This window comes from Enoplosus armatus, chromosome 11, assembly GCF_043641665.1.
Source record: "Enoplosus armatus isolate fEnoArm2 chromosome 11, fEnoArm2.hap1, whole genome shotgun sequence".
Classification (NCBI taxonomy): domain Eukaryota; kingdom Metazoa; phylum Chordata; class Actinopteri; order Centrarchiformes; family Enoplosidae; genus Enoplosus; species Enoplosus armatus.
Genome location: NC_092190.1, coordinates 21,761,822 through 21,780,533, shown reverse-complemented (window position 1 = coordinate 21,780,533; position 18,712 = coordinate 21,761,822). Strand labels below are relative to the sequence as shown.

Below are 18,712 nucleotides of genomic sequence, written 5' to 3'. Positions count from 1 at the left end.
TGAAAAAAGCGAGGTGTAGTGATGAAGTACAGTATTCTAGATAAGGCTTGCACAATTTCTTTTCACTTTTTTTTAGGTTATTTTCATGATGTTTCTGTATTATTACCATATTGGGACATATGCAGAGTTGAAATATTGAGAGTGGAGGAGAGAAAGCAATTTGTGCTATAGGTGTGTGTGTGTGTGTGTGTGTGTGTGTGTGGAGGGTCTACTCAGTCACACCCACACACACACACACACACACACACACACACACACACCCTCAAGGAGTAAAAATACTTGGCAGATGCCTTCAGAGACTCCCTTCTCTCTCACATGTTGGAAAAGGCTTGTGGTTACATAACAGAGTGAGCGGCCGGGTCCGTATCAGCAGGAGCAGGGACCGGGGTGAGAAACACACAGAAGGCAGGGGTGCTGTAGGGTCACCGGCGACTCTGGGTTTTTTTCCCACAGCGAGGACCGTCCACTCTCCTCTCCTCTGGTCCTAAGGGATCCCTGGCATTTTAGAAGCCCCTTATACCCCGAGGGGGTGGGAATGGGAATATGCATACACACTCCAACCCCAACCCTAACCCTGGACACACATGGGCCTACACAGCCCCTCCTTCCTCAGCACTATGTTTACATTTCTGGGACATGGCTGTGTGAACGCTGCAGATGAAGGACCACGGAGCATGAGAGAGGAACAGCTGTGTGTGTGTGTGTGTGTGTGTGTGTGTGTGTGTGTTTGTGTGTGCTTTCGCTCGTGTGTTATTGAGCCTGGGCCTTAAGTGAATATTATTGTTTATCTGCTTTTAGGGGGTAGCGTATTGTTATGAATATGACCACATTGTGTCATTGATTTTACAAAATCCAGTTGTCCAAATGAACGATTTCAAGGAAATTGTAATTAAAAACGAACAAAATGAGCTTTGACACAAGTTAAAGTTAGAGTATAATAGTGGAAAACAGTTCATTGCGTTGAACATCAGTGATTTACATATAATTTAGCATACATTAGAAGAAAACTATTCTCTCTCCACTGTCCACCGGAGGAAAACGTGAACTTGTAAATACTGTGCATGTGTGTGGATCATATGAAAGAGAACCACAGTGACAGCCGACGTTTTAATTTGTCCTCACGTTTTCAACGTTACATTTCGCATCTTTTAAATCAAGCAGGAATTGGCTTCAGCACCAGAGAAGCACAATTGCCTTTTTAGGCAGCCGGTAGAGGGGAGAACACTTTTTAGGGCTCTTGCCAAACAGCTGTGCGTTTACTTTGAAGGCAAACAAACACATTCACAGTTTTCACCCACTTCCTAAAAGCAGTGAAAGTCAGGAAGCTCTGTCACTGAAGGAATGAGCATCCTTTAGACTTTAAGTTCACTTTTAGCTTCTCAGAGGGACAAAAAGGCTGTAGGGTAATAATGTCTGAATAATGTCTGAATGAACTTTACTGTAAGAGACAAAGGCTTCAGGTAAACCATCATTATGACAGCTCGTGTCGAGGCCTGCGGTTTGCGTTTACTCCCACTAGAAGGCACTGTTGAACATGTCAGCCACAGGTGTCCTTATCTGACAGTCAGAGGGAATATTTTCAGTATTTATTTATTCTTAATTACAAGCTACCTGAAGCAGAACTATCCTGATGTTTTAACCCCAGGCAGCTGTTGCTCCCAGTGGATTAAAACAAGCAAATGTCATTTCATTTGAGACTGATCCACAGTCAGTCACAGCAGTAAGTGGCATGTCAGAAGAACCAACAACTGTTTAGGTTTTTATTTCTGTATTGTTTTGGGAATATTCACTGGGGCGTGAATCAGTTGCCTACTGTACATAAGAAAACTTCTTCCCGTGTTTAACTCTCTGCAAATTAGGCCCCTTGACGATAATTTAGTGTAACATTGCTTGCGGTTGCACATTTAGCTTTTCATCTTGTCATTTAATTACCGGTAAGGAATGCTGCTGAAATGAAAAGTTCCTGCATCATCCCTGCAGCTTGGTTGAAACATAAGCACACAGAGGCATGTCTGAAACCGTTAAACTTTCAGTGTGGGCTGTTGTCCAGAATGCAGTGTAAACACTGGAGTGGAGCTGGTGCGTAGCCAGTCCGCTGCCAGTCCAGGTGGGGTGTGTGTGTGTCTTTTCCAAAGAAAGCAATTGTCCTAAAAAATGTACGAGGCTGTTCAGGGAGAAAGGGGGGGGGGGGGGCACACACCCTTGGTCCGACTCATACACACACATATAGACACAAAGATATTCTCCAGAAAAACAAAAGCAGAGCTTCCCATGTGTGCTTAGTGACACTACACACACCCAACACAAGATCACACACACACATAGTCTCATGTACATATACATTATAACTATGAATGATACTTAATTTAATATAATTTAATATATAACAATAATGATAAGAATACTAAGACTAAAAATGAATGTTTTCTTTCAGTTTTACACCCACATACAGAATCCGTTATTGCACGCTCAGCTCACAATCAACAGACACTCACAATCAATGCTGTCTGTTTCCCCTCAGAGAGTAATTCTCTCTCTCTCCTCTCACACCCACACTCGCACACCCAAAGCGGGGATTTTAACCACTCGGCTGTCCACGCCGAGCTGACTGGGCCGAGCCATATGGGCTGCGTCTCGAGCGTCTAAAGATGCACGGCTGTATATTTAGCCCTGGGTCATTTCCCCCAGAGGCTCTGCTCTGGGCTACGTTTATCCCCGCCGCTCAGGGGGGAAACTCCCAGCATATCCAGCTACCTCTGCTTTCCCTGAAGGAGCGGGCTGTAATTTGGTAAATTGGTCAAAGGAGCCACTGTGCTCATGTGAAAGAAAGCACATGGTGCGGTGGTGGCAGAGATAAAGAGCTGTGGGTGAAAGGCGCACACTGATACGCTTATAGGAGACAGACACGTGGCTGTGTCGATGGTCTCTCATCATCTGTGTGTTTTCGCGTGACGGTTTTTATAAGGACACTCGAACATGAGTAACAAAGCAGAGGGCCCCTGAACTCAGTCCTGTTTCAGGTAATCAGTGCTTGTCTGTGAGTAAGATGTGGATTATATTCTGGGAGGGACTACTTGTGTGCAGCCTAAAAGGATAATACATTTGAGTTTATTACAACTTGGGTAGTATTTGTGTGGTTTCGGGTGTCATTCTTTTCGGTAAAAATTACATCGTACGCACCAACTTCATTACTGGGATCTGGGAACACTGGTGACATCACTAATGAGAAGATGATGTCTGTTATAAACGTCAATCACAGTTTACAGACCCACGTCCTGCTTTGACCTACTGCACTTGCCGTAGTTGTACACATAGGGTTTTCGGGTGTACTCAGTTTTACCTCCAAATAAAAGTAGCTTAGGCCCCGGCCATGGACCGTGGCTACGGAGCATTTGCTTTCGGCCTCACGGAAACAATATGGTTGACCACGGTTCATGGTGGTTTTCCTTGCCGCTGTTGCCAAGTGCTTGCTCATGGTGGGAACTGTTGGGTCTCTGTAGATAATATTATAAAGAGTACGGTCTAGACTTGCTCTATATGTAAAGTGTCATGAGATAGATAGAGGAAAAAAGTCTAATGTGAGTGTTGTAATATCCAAACATTTGACTTACTTGGGGCATATCTTTTATTTTGGTTGTGACACCCTCAATAGCAACAAAAGCAAAAGCTTCTAACTTGTCTAATTGTCTGACTTCTCGTGTCTCGCTCTTCATGTCAACATGCCTCCAATTCTTTTGGTGAGATTAGTGTTATCATAACTAACACAAATGATGGCAAAAGCTACGAAAATAACAACCAAGCACCCGTTGAAGTAACTTTTTAATCATTGGTATTTACAACAACAACCCTGCCACCTCCCAGGTTTATTCGTTGTGATCTATGAAGCAGGAAATACCAAACTTGTTTTCCTTTTAAGTTCACAGTTTAGCTATTATTATGTCTGTTACTATTTTGCTCCCACATTGAGGATCAACAGTCTGTATTTAGCTCCCCTCATGAGAACAAATGCAATATGATGCTCAGCTGACTTGGCTCAAGTTGATGGCATGGCTCTGAGCAAGAGAAAGTCAGGAAGTCTGAGTATCTGCAATAGATAATGTTTTTTGTTTTCATTTTAAGTTGAATATTTGTCCAACCAATATCCACAGCTGGAGAAATACAATGTATATTTTACTTTTGTAAGGCATGATCAGAAACTCTTCTTTACTCTAGCAGACCATACTGATGTTTTTGATGTGAAGAGTCTGCAACAATCGGCTCTGTGGTTGTGTGGCTGACGTTTGCTGTTGTGCCGCGGTACATTCAGGTGCAGTGTGAGGAGTTCTAAGAAGTTCAGCTGTTTGACAGAAACTCATATTTGCTGCGTCATTTTGACGCCACAATTCTGGACAAACACGAGAAACATGATTCATTACGATTTTCTCTCATGAGTCACGATTCCTGTGTGCATTACAATCACCAAGGGACATTTAAGTCGTAAAATATCAAATTATATACACAATGTGGCTTTGAATAGACATATTTATTGCATTTCCTTTGGTCTTAATGCAGACCACAAACAATGTGACCATGACTGGTATGTGACTGTCACATCAACCCTTCACACCAAGCTGTTTAGTCAGGAGCACATGGTTTGCTGTGCTAGATCTCCCTGCTATGAATACGATTGCAATACATGATGCAATTAATCCTGCAGCCTTAAGACCCGGTCGCACCAGACTGTGGCACAATTAAATTCATTCGCATGTATCCAAGAAATAGACGGTGCTAGAACCTTGGTGACGTAGGGACTTCTTGCAGTCCTAGTTGTTGAACTACTGCAGCTGGTGCCCCAGTAGCTAACATGCTAGCACTAGTCAGTCACAATAGCTCTCCAAGTTTCTTTCTTTTCTCGTCTCTGTATTGTGCCGTCCACCTGGCATTTTGTTCTCAGGGTTGTACGTTGTTTCAGTCAATGAAGAGTTACTAAAGAGGGAAAACAAGCTGTGTGTTAGCTTGTTACCAAGGGTGCAGTTTAGTCCCGAGATGTATCTGTACCATCTACTCCTGCCTCATAACTGTCTGCCCACCACTGCTCGGTTGTGGAGGGGTTTATACTCCGTCAGAGGAGGTTCAGTAGGAACACAGCTAATAAACTATGATACCTTCTTGTGTTTTGGACTCTCTGGCTCGCCGTTCCTCAAAGCAGTGACGAGACAGTTCTCTATAGGTCAACAGTGCGTATTCGCTTGTCAAAGTTGATCCAAAATGTCACCATTTTACTGTATATGGCTTTAAGTGTGACTGCGTTGGTGTCTGATGCTGTCCAGTTTTGGATATCTGAGTTTCTCACCAGACATAGCTGTGTGTGTTTGCAGCTCCTCTTCACTATGACACAGCACATTCTGAGTTAGAGTGAATCTATTGGTGGTCTGTGGTTTGATGTACGATATTAAACCATTTAATAACTTGAGTTCATGAAATAAACAGTCTATGAAAGCCAAAACCCAGTCCTTGCTTTGAGTTTGGGATTAGACAGATTTATTGTGCGTGGCTTGCAAGAATTGTCTCGATTTAAAAAAAGAAAGTCTTTGACCGTTACTAGCCTCAGTGCTGCAGTCGCCCTTCAGATGTTTCCTTTGAAGAGGACTAAGAGAATCTGCAAACACAGTCTCTGTGGACTGTTTCGCTGATACGCAGATCTCCCCAGGCTCTCTCATGCTTTCTGAATTAGTCCCAAAGACAATCGCATACAGACACACACACACACACACACACACACTCCGACCATCTGGCTGCAATTGCCCAAAACGGAAACGCACGTTAGAATATATCATTGTGAGAATTGTTTGTGTCTGTGTGTGTTTTTCTTGGTGTGCACACAATAGGCTCCATTTGGGTGAAAATGCCTGCGGCAAATTCAGGCCTCCAAGCCAATCCACATTCTGCATTTAGACGCTCAAACATCAGTCTGGTGTTTCCTTTTCCTTCATTCCTAGAAGCAACTCTGTCTTCCACGTGTCTGACGATCAACAACAACACACCCGCACACACGTCTACCTGGGAAAGAAAGTGAACTGTGTTGCTTTGGCATTGTATTGAGAGTTCTCTCTATTTTTTGGTTGTTTTTAAAGGTTGTAAGTTGGTATGTCAACGGTGAGGCTGGGGTTTGGGGTAATGTTACGATGATTCTGAGGTCTCTCTCTCTCTCTCTCTTCCTGGTTGGTGGTTTACTCTGGGCGTTTGGAGTGTGTATTCTGGGGCCTGCACAGCCAGACTATAATTTACCCTTCTCATTCACTGTTTATGTTCCACTGAAGCTTTCTACAGAAGCAGAGCATCCTTGGTGTCACAGCCCAGCTCTCTGTGTGGGACTGTCCGCTGATCACTACCATGGAGGAGGCTTCCACTATGAAGTGCTTCGGTCCAAATTACGATTACCAGTATTTAACAGCATAACTCTTTGGTGTTCTGTACCTTAAAGGATACGTCTGGTGAAATTCTATACTCTTTTTAATGTCAATAAATCCCATGAAAAGGCCAAAACCAACAATGAATTGATCTTATTCCTCTGTGCCATAGAGCTGCACTATTAAAAACACATCAATGAGCCACAGTGTTGCACTGGGTGACATGTTCCTTATGAACACACACGCTGTAGTTTATTCTGACTCAATCCCACATGCTCCATGCTGCCTTAAATTCGTACTAGTTTACCAAATGTGTATTAATCCGCTGCTGAAAATAGTCCCCAACAAAGGAATTATTTGCTCCTGTTTGAATGACATTTGTCTACAGTTTGAGTAAATGATTTTGCCCTTTTTAAAAATGAGATAGCTGTGACTCATTCTTAAAGATGTACGTCTCCAGTAAGAACATACTGTATGGGCTTGGGACTGAGAGCCACAGACAGGATAGGGAAGTCAGAAAATAGACAAAGCATTGTTAGTTTGTCTTTTCATGGGATTTGATGGACAGTTATCAAAAATCCAGAATCCATCGTCAGCCTCAACCTTGAAGACGCTCTCGTATTCAAAGTACCATGGGCTTGAATTTGTCACTTTTTGACAATTACTTAAATCGTGACGACAGCAAAGTCACAATCACTCAATTAATGACCATAAAAGATCAACCTTCAACTCCACATGTTTTCTGGCTGGTCAGTCAGGACGCACTGGTTTGTTGTACACTGTGTACAACATGTAAAGATGTGCTGCAATGAAAAGTCATTTACTTTCCCCCTCTGCTACATATAGATATGACTGGTGTTTTCAATACTGCCTGGACTGAGTCTTTTCTGCTTCATTTAGTAACATCATGTGCATGTGTGGTAGTCTGCGGTTAGCCAAGCCCACACAAGCTCATGACATCATGGACTACTCTGATGTTTTCTTCCTCTGCTCTCTGCCATGGACCTCTCTCTTTACCTTTCTGTCTATCTATCTTCCTCCCTCTATACCCCCGGCCTGTCCTTATTCTCTTTCCTCTCTCTCCTCCCTCTTTCCCTCCTTTTCTCTTTCTCTTCTGTCTGTCGCCTATTCCTCTCTCGCCTTCTGTCTCTGTCGGCTTGATCCTCTCTCTCTCTCTCTCTCTGTCTCTCTGTCTCTCTCTGTCTCTCTGTCCATAGCTGTATATGGCATTGAAAAAGAGGGTTCCACGGATGGACTCTCTGGTCTTGGCTAATGGAAGCAGACTTGTCTCTTTGTGTAAATATTTGCACAGAGGGATTATAGATGGTCCCACGCATTCAAGGTGGAGCCCCGCTCCGCTGCAGGCCACATTAGGGCAAAGAATGGGCGCTGAGTGTAGCTTCGACATAGCATGAGAGGAGATGATGTGACTTGACACAACATAACATAACATGTTTTTGAAGTATGAAGTGTTGATATTGATCTCGCTCTCTGCTTTGTCTTCAGGCACCAAGCAGCGACCTCCCTCTCAAACATGTAGACACCATGGTGAGTTTCAACTTTTTTTTTTTTTTTTACTTAACTTGCTGTTTTTTCTCAGGTCCAGTCCTTTTGCTTACATTACTGAATTGAAGGAGCCCATTAATCTGCCTCTCTGACACTTGTATGTATTTGATGTAGGGCAGGTGTTAATTATGAGTGGATAGAGGCGTTTTTATTTATTTTATCATATTTACAGCAAATGCACTTTAAAACAGCTGAAACTTGTGTGAATAAAATGCTTAATAGAACAACTTCAGGTGTATACTTGATGCATTACAGAATCTACAAATCATTACTTCATTTGTCCTCTGAAGTATGGCTGTCCACAGGAACTAAGGACTGGCCTTGGAATAGTACAAATCCAATTTACTGTCCAAGAAAAACGCATATCCAGTGTTCACGTCCAACACAAAGCACCAGCTCTTTATACTAGATGATGACCGACTTATCAAATTGTCTTGCTGGAGCTCAGATCGCAGTGTTAAGACAAGACAATCAGGGATTACTGTGCTGGGTATCAAACCAGGCTGCTGCACCAAACTGCCGATTCTCTGATTAGACCTTTTTTCCCTGATTTTCGAAGGCACACCAGACACAGAGGGCATCACGCTGTGCGGTTAGCTGCTGAGTTGTGAGCAGGAAAATTTGTCAGCACAATGTGATATTTTTTTTGCAGGATATTGTTGGGTACAGACCACATTGGTACATATAAGCAAACATATTTTTTCTTTTAACAACATACAATAATAATTATTTGGCGGATTTGATGCAGCACAGTGAGCGAGGTCAACGTAATGGGATGCCACACATACCTGCAGGAAGGTTAAAGGTCAAGGTCAGCTGCAGAGTGCAAAAGGTTCACAAGTTCATTAATAAACCAATATTAACCAGGTTTTGGAAACTCTTATACCAATATCAAATAGACATTGGACAATATTGGTTGATTATGTACAATGACGTCATTTGAGTGATTCTTGCTTCCTACATTGTCTGAGTAACTTCGGTATGGTTCGGGAAAGATATGGCAAAGACAGTTGCATATGTTAAATAGCCATCCACCACTTTAACCTCCACCCCCTTACCTTTCATTGGATATAGGGCACACAGCTTCCTGCACCGGGGACTAAATGTGGGACGTAAATCGTGAGGTGCAAAATCTCCAATAAGAACATAATTCCTAGCAATACTGGGCTGAATGATGCAGGTACAAGTACAGTAGCAGATATGAACAACTTCAGTCGAAGTCACCTTTGATTTCAACACTAAAATGTGTTGCTAGTGTGAGCAAATACACAGTGTGCTTTACTGCCGGCCTGCGTCACATTCAGCCTGCTGCAAAGTGTAATTTACTGCTTTACATGTTGGAAAATAAATAGAGTCAAAATTACTTGACAAGGACACATTCTTGGAAGTTTTAGTGTCTCTCTAGGATTTCAGCCCGGACACCCCAGGTACTTTAGTGATGGGTAATAAGACACACTCGACTAATTCCATGATATCACCCTAAAGCCTTCATGTGGTTGTTTTAGAAAGAGAACTTAATTAAATTAATTATCTCTTCAGAGTAACAACTCCCTCCTTCATTCGTGTGCGTTCAGTCAGGACACACACTGATTGGAGCGTACGTGTTTGCCTTGGACTCGCTGGTCGTCTGTGACACAACTTCCTGTGAGTTGTATTTTGTCTGGGAAAGGAAGGATCGAGTAACCGATTTAGAGTTACCACCCAAAGCCAAGTGCCCACTTTCTCCACGAGGACCAAAATAAACACAAATGCAGTAGTGTGCCTCTGTGTGTGTGTGTGTGTGTGTGTGGCTGCTTTTATTGGCTTTTGCTGTGTTATTCTTCAGTTTTCTCCTACAGTGTGGTGCAGACGAGCACAAGCTTCTCTGTCCTGAAGCTACGCAGGAGCTTCGTATCAGACAGTCTTTTGCACGGCTCATGAGTTTTTCCCTCTCAGGTCGTAATTTGGTCTGCACCTTAACTAAGAGACACACGGGGAAGTGTGTGATTAACGCGTACTGTGTGATGACACGTCTGTGTAGCATGCATGTAGTAGAGTGTGTATATGTATGTATATGAGTGCAGCTGCTACTGACTGTGTGGTTTGCACTGTGACGTGTGAGAGATGCTGCTTGGCCGCGCCTCATCGCCTCGGAGCATCGAAAAGATTCGTCTTATGACTACATGAGCTTCTTGTGCTTCACTGGATCACTTTCTACCTCGGTTGGTTTGGTGTTCTTCTGCTTCTTTGCTTCGTTGACTCCTACTTTTTTTACGTCTTGATGCAGACATTCATAGTTAGGCATGGCATCAAATCAGAAAGTTGTTTTCTGAGGGAGCAACATACGGTACCTTAAAGAGCACATTCTTAGAATGAACTTCCTTCCTTCCTCAGTCTTGGTGATTTTTCTACTATTTGTGTCAGGCAGGTGAGAAAACAACAGGAAACAGAGGAAGGTTCTGAATACTTGTAATACATAGTAATACTCAAGGCTAATAATAACATTACATACTCAACAAAAACAGCATCCATTGTTTGTGAAAACACCTGTGCAAAATTCACAGCTGTCTTAATGTCAGAATAAGATTTCACAGACAAATAAACACAAACAAGCATGTTTTACAAAATGGCATTTGACCGGACACAAAGTGATGACGAGCTGCAGTCAGCTGACTGATGTGTGTGTTTGTGTGTACAAACATGCATCAGAGCCCACATGTTCGCCTAAAGAGACGGAAAAGGTTAGCAGCTGCAATTTAGATCCGTACACAGATGAGAGAGAGAGAGAGGGAGGGAAAAGTTGAATATGAGGGGGGAGAGATAACGTGATGGGAGGCTGAGTGGGAGGAAGGGGGGGAGGGAGGGAGGGAGGGAGGGTGGCCAATTCACAGACACAGAGGGAAAGAAAGAGAGGGAGAACACAGAGCGGACAGAAGGACGAGACGAGGAGCGCTGTGGAGGAGTCCGGTCTGAGGCAGCATGCAGTGGCCCACTGCAGGCAACTCCCCAAAATAGAGCCCTCGGTTTTCTTTTTTTCTTCTTCCTCTTCTTCTTCTTCTCCTCCTCCTCCTCTTCCTCCGCTGTCAGAGAAAAAAGGGAGAGGTTTCTCAGAGGAAACTTCACTGCCGGACAGAGAGCAGTGAGAGGCAGAGGGAGCTCTCCAGAGATGAACCGAGGAGGGTCTTTGAGAAGGCGGCTCTCCTCTCTGAGGGGGGCATGGCGATGGAGTACGGGCTACCTTTTCAGGAAGGTAGGACGCGATGGAGTGGCGAGTGGATGGATGGATTTGGTCAACACGGGTCCTGTAGCTTGAACTTTTCTCGTCTGCTCCTTCATCGCTTGTTTTTTTTTCTTTGTTATGGAATAGTTTCTCTCGTCTCCTTCGTAGACTTTTACCAGCCCCCAACGTCTTTCGCCCTCCCTCCCTCTCTTGCTCTTTCTCAGATGGTTAATTTGAATGGCCTGCTTGTAAAGTCAACCTCCACAGATGGTTTTCATCTGGAAACAGGCTTGCTGGACCCCCCACTCCAGTTCCCTCCTCCTCCTCCTCCTCCTCCTCCTCAGCTACCTCGCCTCCCCCACTCCTTCCCAACACAAGTTCTCAAAGGAGAGAAACAGGTCTTAGGGTGCGGATTGTGTGTTCAGGAGCTAATGTTTTTAATACTGGACTGCTGCAGAGCTGCTGCACTGGGAAACTGATTTAATGTGAAGAAATATATGAATTCATGATTTCAGCTGACGCCTGATTGTATCTTGCTTGTTAAGATACTTAAAATCTTACAGCTGTAGAAAGTGGAGCAACACTTAATTCAAGATTCCTTGAAATGTATTGGTGTACAGTACACTCCATGATGGTACGTCATGATGTCTTTCAGCTTTTCACTGACAAGAACATCACTGTGACCACAGAGAAAGTTGTTGTCGTATTGCTGACTGTAGCTTCATTGCGACGCTTTTATTTGCCCAGATGGTTCCGCTTTTACTTAAATATTGTGGCTCATAAAATGCTCTGCGCGCCAATTCAGACTAATTTGAAACAAAAACTATGAATTAACTGCCACCTTCGCGACACACTATAAACACCATCTCCTCAAGACTCTCTCCCAGTCTCTAATTAAGACGTTTGTTGGCATGCTGGTTGAACTGGTGGCACCATGTAATGTGCCGGCATTTCTCGGACATCTTTGCCTTTGCCATTCAAAGATCTGAGGGTGTTTCACCTCACAGTGGCCCTTTTAAGAGGACTTTGGGCTTTTCCTGGACTTTCATGCACAATAGGTCCCACAGCTCCACTTAAAACAAGCACTCTTAACCCTCTTCATGCTCTGCGTCTGTCTCTGAACCCTCTCTTTTAGGCCAGTCCTTGCTCATTCATCTCTGTCCTCCTCTGGCGACTCTCTTTGCACTTTATAGCCCCCTTGCAACATACTGAAACGTTTAGGCCGGAGCACATGCAGAAAATGGGGGATTTGCTTTGTGTTGCCTCAGTGGGGCCACGGACTCATGTGAATACTTGGGATGTAAGATAACAAAGATAGTAAAAGGAATGGTGCTTACAACTCGAAATTGAGCGGATTTGCTGGGAAAGAAAAGAACAAAGGCAGACACCGTATCATCTGATTTGTTCACATTAAACATACATTTTTGATGCCGATTTAAACACATGTACTGGCTGGAGAGTGTTTAGTTAAAATAGTTTTTTTCCATTGTTGCTGTGCATTTGCTGCAAGTATTTCGTTTGCTGTCATTGCTACAGAGACAAAAACACCAACAGCTCGCTGTGCACTGCCGCATTTGAACGAACCTCCCTCCTGTTTACGCCCCTCCTTCTATCTGTGCACTTTGCGCTTTGCACTAAAATACCACACAGACGGGCAAAGTGAATTTCAAGGTCAGGAAAATACGATCAGAACGCTGCGCTGGTTGTTTTGCGACGCAATTTTTTACATATTACTCGCAATGGGTCGTAAAGTAAAGTTGTTGCAAATGTTTAGGAAAAGCTGCTGCACGTTTAGTCATTTTGGGCTGCAATACAACAGCAAAGGAACTGAACACACACACAGGCCGGCTCACATGATTAACTACACACCACGTACGCTGGAGGTTTTAAATGTGCACGCTGACAGACGGTCAGGTGTTGGGAGAGCTGAGCAGGCTGAGACTCATCCAGTGAGGCGAGTGGGGCTCTTGACACCGGTGGTCAGCCAGCCAGTCTGATCTAATGGACGATGATGGATAACAGCCCCCTCCTGTGTACATGTGACCCAAACACCACGGGGGAGTGAACCAGTCCACATGGCCTTTGACCCCCCCCCTCCCTTGAACTGGTTTGAGGGGGAGAGCGCAGTCAATCACCTTCAGCCGCGCTTCCTCTGCAAGGGCCTCTCTGCTTTGCTTTGTGAGGGTGCCATGTGACACCACCCTCACACGGTGCTGCACAGCACCCATCACCGTCACAAGGTGCATATGAACACTTAGTGTACAGTGTGCAAAACGTGGCCTTAAATGTAAAGTGAAGCAATAATTTGAATCTGCCTCTCTGTGGGTTTGGTTTGAAAGGGATGGATACAGTTTCAAGCTACATGTCACGGCCTCTTGTGCTGTGTTACGTCACCGCTGTGCAGCAAGTTGGTTCACACGAGTTTTACAGTGTTCAGGCTCGTTTCAGCCATATTGAGCACTGCTTTGTTTGAGATATCCCACTCACTGAAGTGGAACACGTCAGCATAACTTCAGATAGTTAGCTACCTCGTCTGGCAATCTGTCAAATTCTAAAATATTCCGATTCAACAACGTTAGCAAGATGGAACTTGTGGTACCGTCAGAGAACAGCTTTGTTCTTGGACGGCCATATTTTATAAACAGGATCCTTAGCAGGCAAATCCACAATCAGTGGAACAATTGGTAATGTCATGGACTTAAAACCAATAAATAACTGTTGGAAATGGTGGAGAACAAAATGATTGATGCTGATGAGCTCTGTTGTTGCATATTTTGATGTCTGTATTTTCACTGTATGTACACTGTATGAAAGTTATACTCACAGGCCAGTGATAAAGCTCCAGCGTTCTTCTCTGTGTTTCTCAGGGCTCGACGAAATCATCAAAGAGCATGGAGTCCCGGCGCAGACCGTCGAGGTAGGAACTCTTGTCTTCTCGCTGCTAGTTTCCCATAAAAGGCCTCATTTGGTTTACTGGACTGCATTTGTTGAATTATTTGAGGAACTTGGACAGACAGATAATGAAGGAGATTAAATAAATATTAACCACAACCTTATCCGTCCTCTATCGCATTCAGATTGAGTTATGAAGCATTTACATGTAATATGATATTTGCTGAGTTTAAAAGGGGAATCGGTGAAGCAACATGCCCTGCCATTGAACTGGAGCTCACACTGTTTTGTTGGACAAAAAGATATTTGGTGTCAACCCCCCCCCCCCTCACCTCGGCCCTCAGGGAGTCACAGATGTTGTCAGTTGTGTAATTGATGTGTAAAACTCGACACCACAACAGTTCATGCTGAAGTGCTGCGCTAAGCTTGAGTGACAGTTTGATTCCCTCGCAGCAAAGCAAAGAGTTGATAACAGAGATATTAAAAACAGTTCAACATCTGACACATCATCACTATTAACAGCACGATTACTCTGAATGTTGCAGCCTTTTTCCATCGTTATGAAGTCAAAATCAACGGCACAGTGATGTGACAGTTATCTCTTATGTAAAACTCTGGCTGGATGAAGGGATCCAATCAAACCAGTGAGTCCAGACAGTCTTATTTACATTCTTATAAAGACACATGTCTTTTATCTGTCTGGAGGCTGATACACAGAATACACACCCCCACCCACCTCACAAAAATGTTGCAGTTTAATTAAGAAGTAAACATACTGCGGACACCCTATTCAGTTGTTTTGCTCCATCTACTTTGTTCATTCTGGTTGCTCACGAACACACCACAGTCAACAGCGTCATTCGTTTCCAAACAAAACATACTATAAACAACTGCTAACAAATCACGCTGCAGCTATTAATGCATGAATTCTTACATTTTGACATGTAGTTCAGGTCACGTGTAAATGAAGGAACACTTGCAAGAGCCACCAGGCTTGCTGCTTGTAAAGTGGAAGAGCTTAGATGCGACTTACAGGTTGCTACACGTCAGATTTCTACACCTCACCTTCAAAATGCATCTTTGAACTAGTAAACACCGTTTGTTGAAAGGTTACATTAAGACACAGCCACGTCTCAGAGTTTAAGCTGCATTTGACATATTGATGGCTTCAAGTTGGTACCTTGTTCAGACAGAGCTGTTTTAAAAATGATTTTCTATCATACATATGGTGTTTGGCTTTGTTTTAAAGCTGCATTTTTACATTGTTCTGTTTTTGTGCCAAACATTTTAGTAAAAAAGGCCAATCTTCACTCTCCTTTTAGTTGTATTTTGGTCTCCAGCAACACTCCCCTGACTCTGAAGCTGGAGTCAGCTAGTCATGGTGCTGGGCAGGAAGTGTACAGTCTGTTTATCTGTTGAGTGGAGTTTGTGGGCCCGGAAACCAAAACAGGGAGCTGAAAACTTCTTAAAGGTTCTGATCTCAGAGTGATAATTCCCTACAGTTTTGTCATTACATACGATCCCTTTCACATCTTTATCCATTGTTATTATGACTGTAAAGGCTCATGCACACCTTCATTTTCTCGTAGACGAGTGCGTAGGAGGAAATGTCCATAAGAGAGAGAACCCCCGCACTGATAAAGATTACCAATTCAGTCCAAGTACTGAGTTTAGTCTAGACTGATCATTGACCCTTGAGATCGTGAGAAACTGTAGGTACTCGCCATCAGAAAGTATGACGTCGGGTCACGAGGGCTCTCAGTATTTTAAATAGAAGAGACAGAAGTCCTGGTTGTTCACTTTTATTGCTAAGAAATATCTGGCAAGATATTTTACAGCCTCATGTGTCAGGTTTCCTGATAAAAACATTCCGAGTTCACAGTTGGTGTTTGTCCAAATGCACAAATGAGATCACCGCAGCGCTGAAATTGAGCGTGTGGAGATAATGGGTCATTCGTCAAACGCCGATGTGCACAAAAAGAGCAATCGCTTCATCTCTTCAGCTGATGAGAAGCAGGTTGGCGCTCGGCCGGTCAGCGCTGCTGGATAGGGAATAGCACCAAGCCACAGGTCTATATTGGCCCAGACTGCACCCAGAGGCCAAAGACATACATATGCAGGGACAGAGAGGGGAATGGAAAGAGTAAGGCAGAGGGAGAAACAGACGAGAATAAACAGAAATACTTAGAAAGATGGGAAAAGAGAGGCAGAATCTGAGAGAGATGCAAACATGAAAAGACACAATCTTCAGAAAAATTAGTAAGACGTTCGTCGCTGCACATGAGAGAGAACATGTGTGACATATCAGTTTCTCCTTCATCGCTAGTGATGAATAATTTCCAGTAAGCAAGTTTTGAGTGGGTCCAGATGTACAGTACAGAGCAGGTTACAGTATTTGTATATTAAACTTGGAGAGATCTCCTCTCCCAGACATATGAGCAATTTCCTCAGGGGTTACTCACAGCTGACAAATGTGGGAAATATGCTGCAGTCTGGGCGCTAAGGGCCCAGACACCTCTCCCTTTAACCTCTTCATTTCACCGTCCGCGTTCTCTGTAGACATTTTGAAAGGGTTTTAAAAAAGACCAGATCAGCTCGGCCACTTGAATAGTTCACCCCGAAATATGTCATTACCTTTTTAAAGTTAGAGAAAGCTCTTAAAAGCAGTAGCTGAGTGTTTTAGGAAATATGCCTATAGGCACCAGGCTAGCTGTTTCTTCTCATCTAACTCGCATCAGGAAAGCCAATAAGTGTATTTCCCAAAATGTTAAGCTATTCCTTTTGACCTTTTCTCCAAAAGACCTCAAACACGTCTCCAAAGGTTGAAATCAAGAAGATAATGAGATAAACGTTGAACTTTTGGACTCATCTTCATGACAAATCATTTGGCAACACAGCATCAGATGATGCTGCGCTAGCTGCTTGGAGACATTTGATAGATACACTATGCTGGTTGTCATTTTCTGTTTTTAGTAAAAATCCTGAGACTAAGTTACAGATCAATCAAGGGATTTTGAGGGGTGAATCATTTGTAAGTGTTCATCCATGCCCCCTTTTCCCTCCTTCAACACTCTGACCTGATTTGACTCCCAGACAAACAAGAACAAAACTTCTACACAAACACTTTTCTCCACCAGTGACCATCCCGTTTAGTTTGGTCTGTGAGGTGCACACACTCTGTAACCCTCGGTATGCTGCGATATGTTCCTAATCTGCCGTGTTTATCTACTTAATCTATTTCTGCTCGCTCTGTTTTCCCTCTTAGACAGCCAAAGCCTAACAGCACAACATGTGTTTAATACAGAGGGGAGTGCTTACGTTTTGGAGGCAAACTTGAACCCCTCTGGGATTAAATGATGTCATTATGGATATGGTATTCATGTGGTGTGTTGCCTTTTCCATATTAGGATATTTGTCTCTTGTAGTCATGAAGAAGGGTATTGTGTGTCCAACTTGATCTGATTAAGGGCATTCATGACTTTCAGTGTAACAAGGCTTACAGATGTGAGCAGCCACAATTTTTTTTTAATGCTTTGGCTCCAAATGAGTGACTCTTTTGGATGACTGGAATGATAGGGGTTAAAGTACAGACTAAAACTTCTGCCATAATACTGCATGATGTGTCTTGTGCAACGTCTCTGTGAAAGAAACGAGTGTGTCCGTATTAAATCACTGGAATGAATCATGCGACTATCACGTCATCTGTATAGAACATTTCCACCCGGAGATTTTTGGAAAATACCATTTACGTGGGATGATTTAAAATGTACTTACTATACTTACTTTTAAAACAGCGCGAAAGAAAATGTTAATGAAAGGTTATTGCCGAGATCACAAGCTGTGACTGAAATAACTGAAGGTCTTCTCCTTGTGGAGAACTTCTAAATTAAATGATAACAGAGAAAGCATGAACGCACCAACTTTAGGCCCTCTTGTCCTGGGTATGCTATGGTTAAAGTGATCACACACTAGCTGCTTTGATAAACACAAGTGTATAAATCACATGTGCTGCATTACTTCTGGGTATTAAATTCCTAGCTATCTTCTGCTGGCCAGTCTTGTTTTGTCTTTGCGCAGTGGTGCCATTGATTCAAAGAATAGCTCAGTTTGAATCGTCATAATAACCCACACTGTAAATGCTTCTGTATTTCTGTGACAGGAGTGTGAGTCTGCTGCAGGCCCTGGAGGAGAGCTACGAGTTGGACCTGGTCTACATCACAGAGAGAATCATCTCCGTCTCCTTCCCCAGCAGCGTGGAGGAGCAGAGCTACGCTGCCAACCTGCAGGAGGTCGCCTCCATGCTGCGCTCCAAACACGGCCACAACTACCTGGTACAGTTTCCCGTGTACATCCGGATGATTCTGGCAGGAATATAGCAATTAACTCTCAGAGGAAATGAGGCAAACGACGTGAAGTCATCAGAGGCGCTCAGATCAGCCGATCATCAGATGATCTCTCTCAGTCCCGACTACACATCTGCACACACATTCACACAACAGAGTGGTTATGTAACATCTGTATGCTGCTATTTGATACTGAGAGTCTAGCAAGCAAGAGTGATAATCAACATTTAAAACGTTTGCAGGGTCTTTTTTCTTTGTCTTAGCTTTCCATAACACAAGAGACAAAGTTTAAGGAACAGTGTGTTTATCTGCTCTAACATTGG

General features: G+C 43.5%; 1 protein-coding gene across 1 annotated transcript in view; it reads left to right on the top strand.

Moving 5' to 3' along the window:
- Positions 1 to 18,712, top strand: part of tns1b (tensin 1b) — a 150,175-nt gene that overhangs the window by 86,332 nt on the left and 45,131 nt on the right. The window contains exons 5-7 of the mRNA XM_070914050.1: positions 7,896 to 7,937; positions 14,022 to 14,071; positions 18,206 to 18,377. Coding sequence (XP_070770151.1) covers positions 7,896 to 7,937; positions 14,022 to 14,071; positions 18,206 to 18,377 — 264 coding nt within the window. The remainder of the gene's footprint in view (positions 1 to 7,895; positions 7,938 to 14,021; positions 14,072 to 18,205; positions 18,378 to 18,712) is intronic.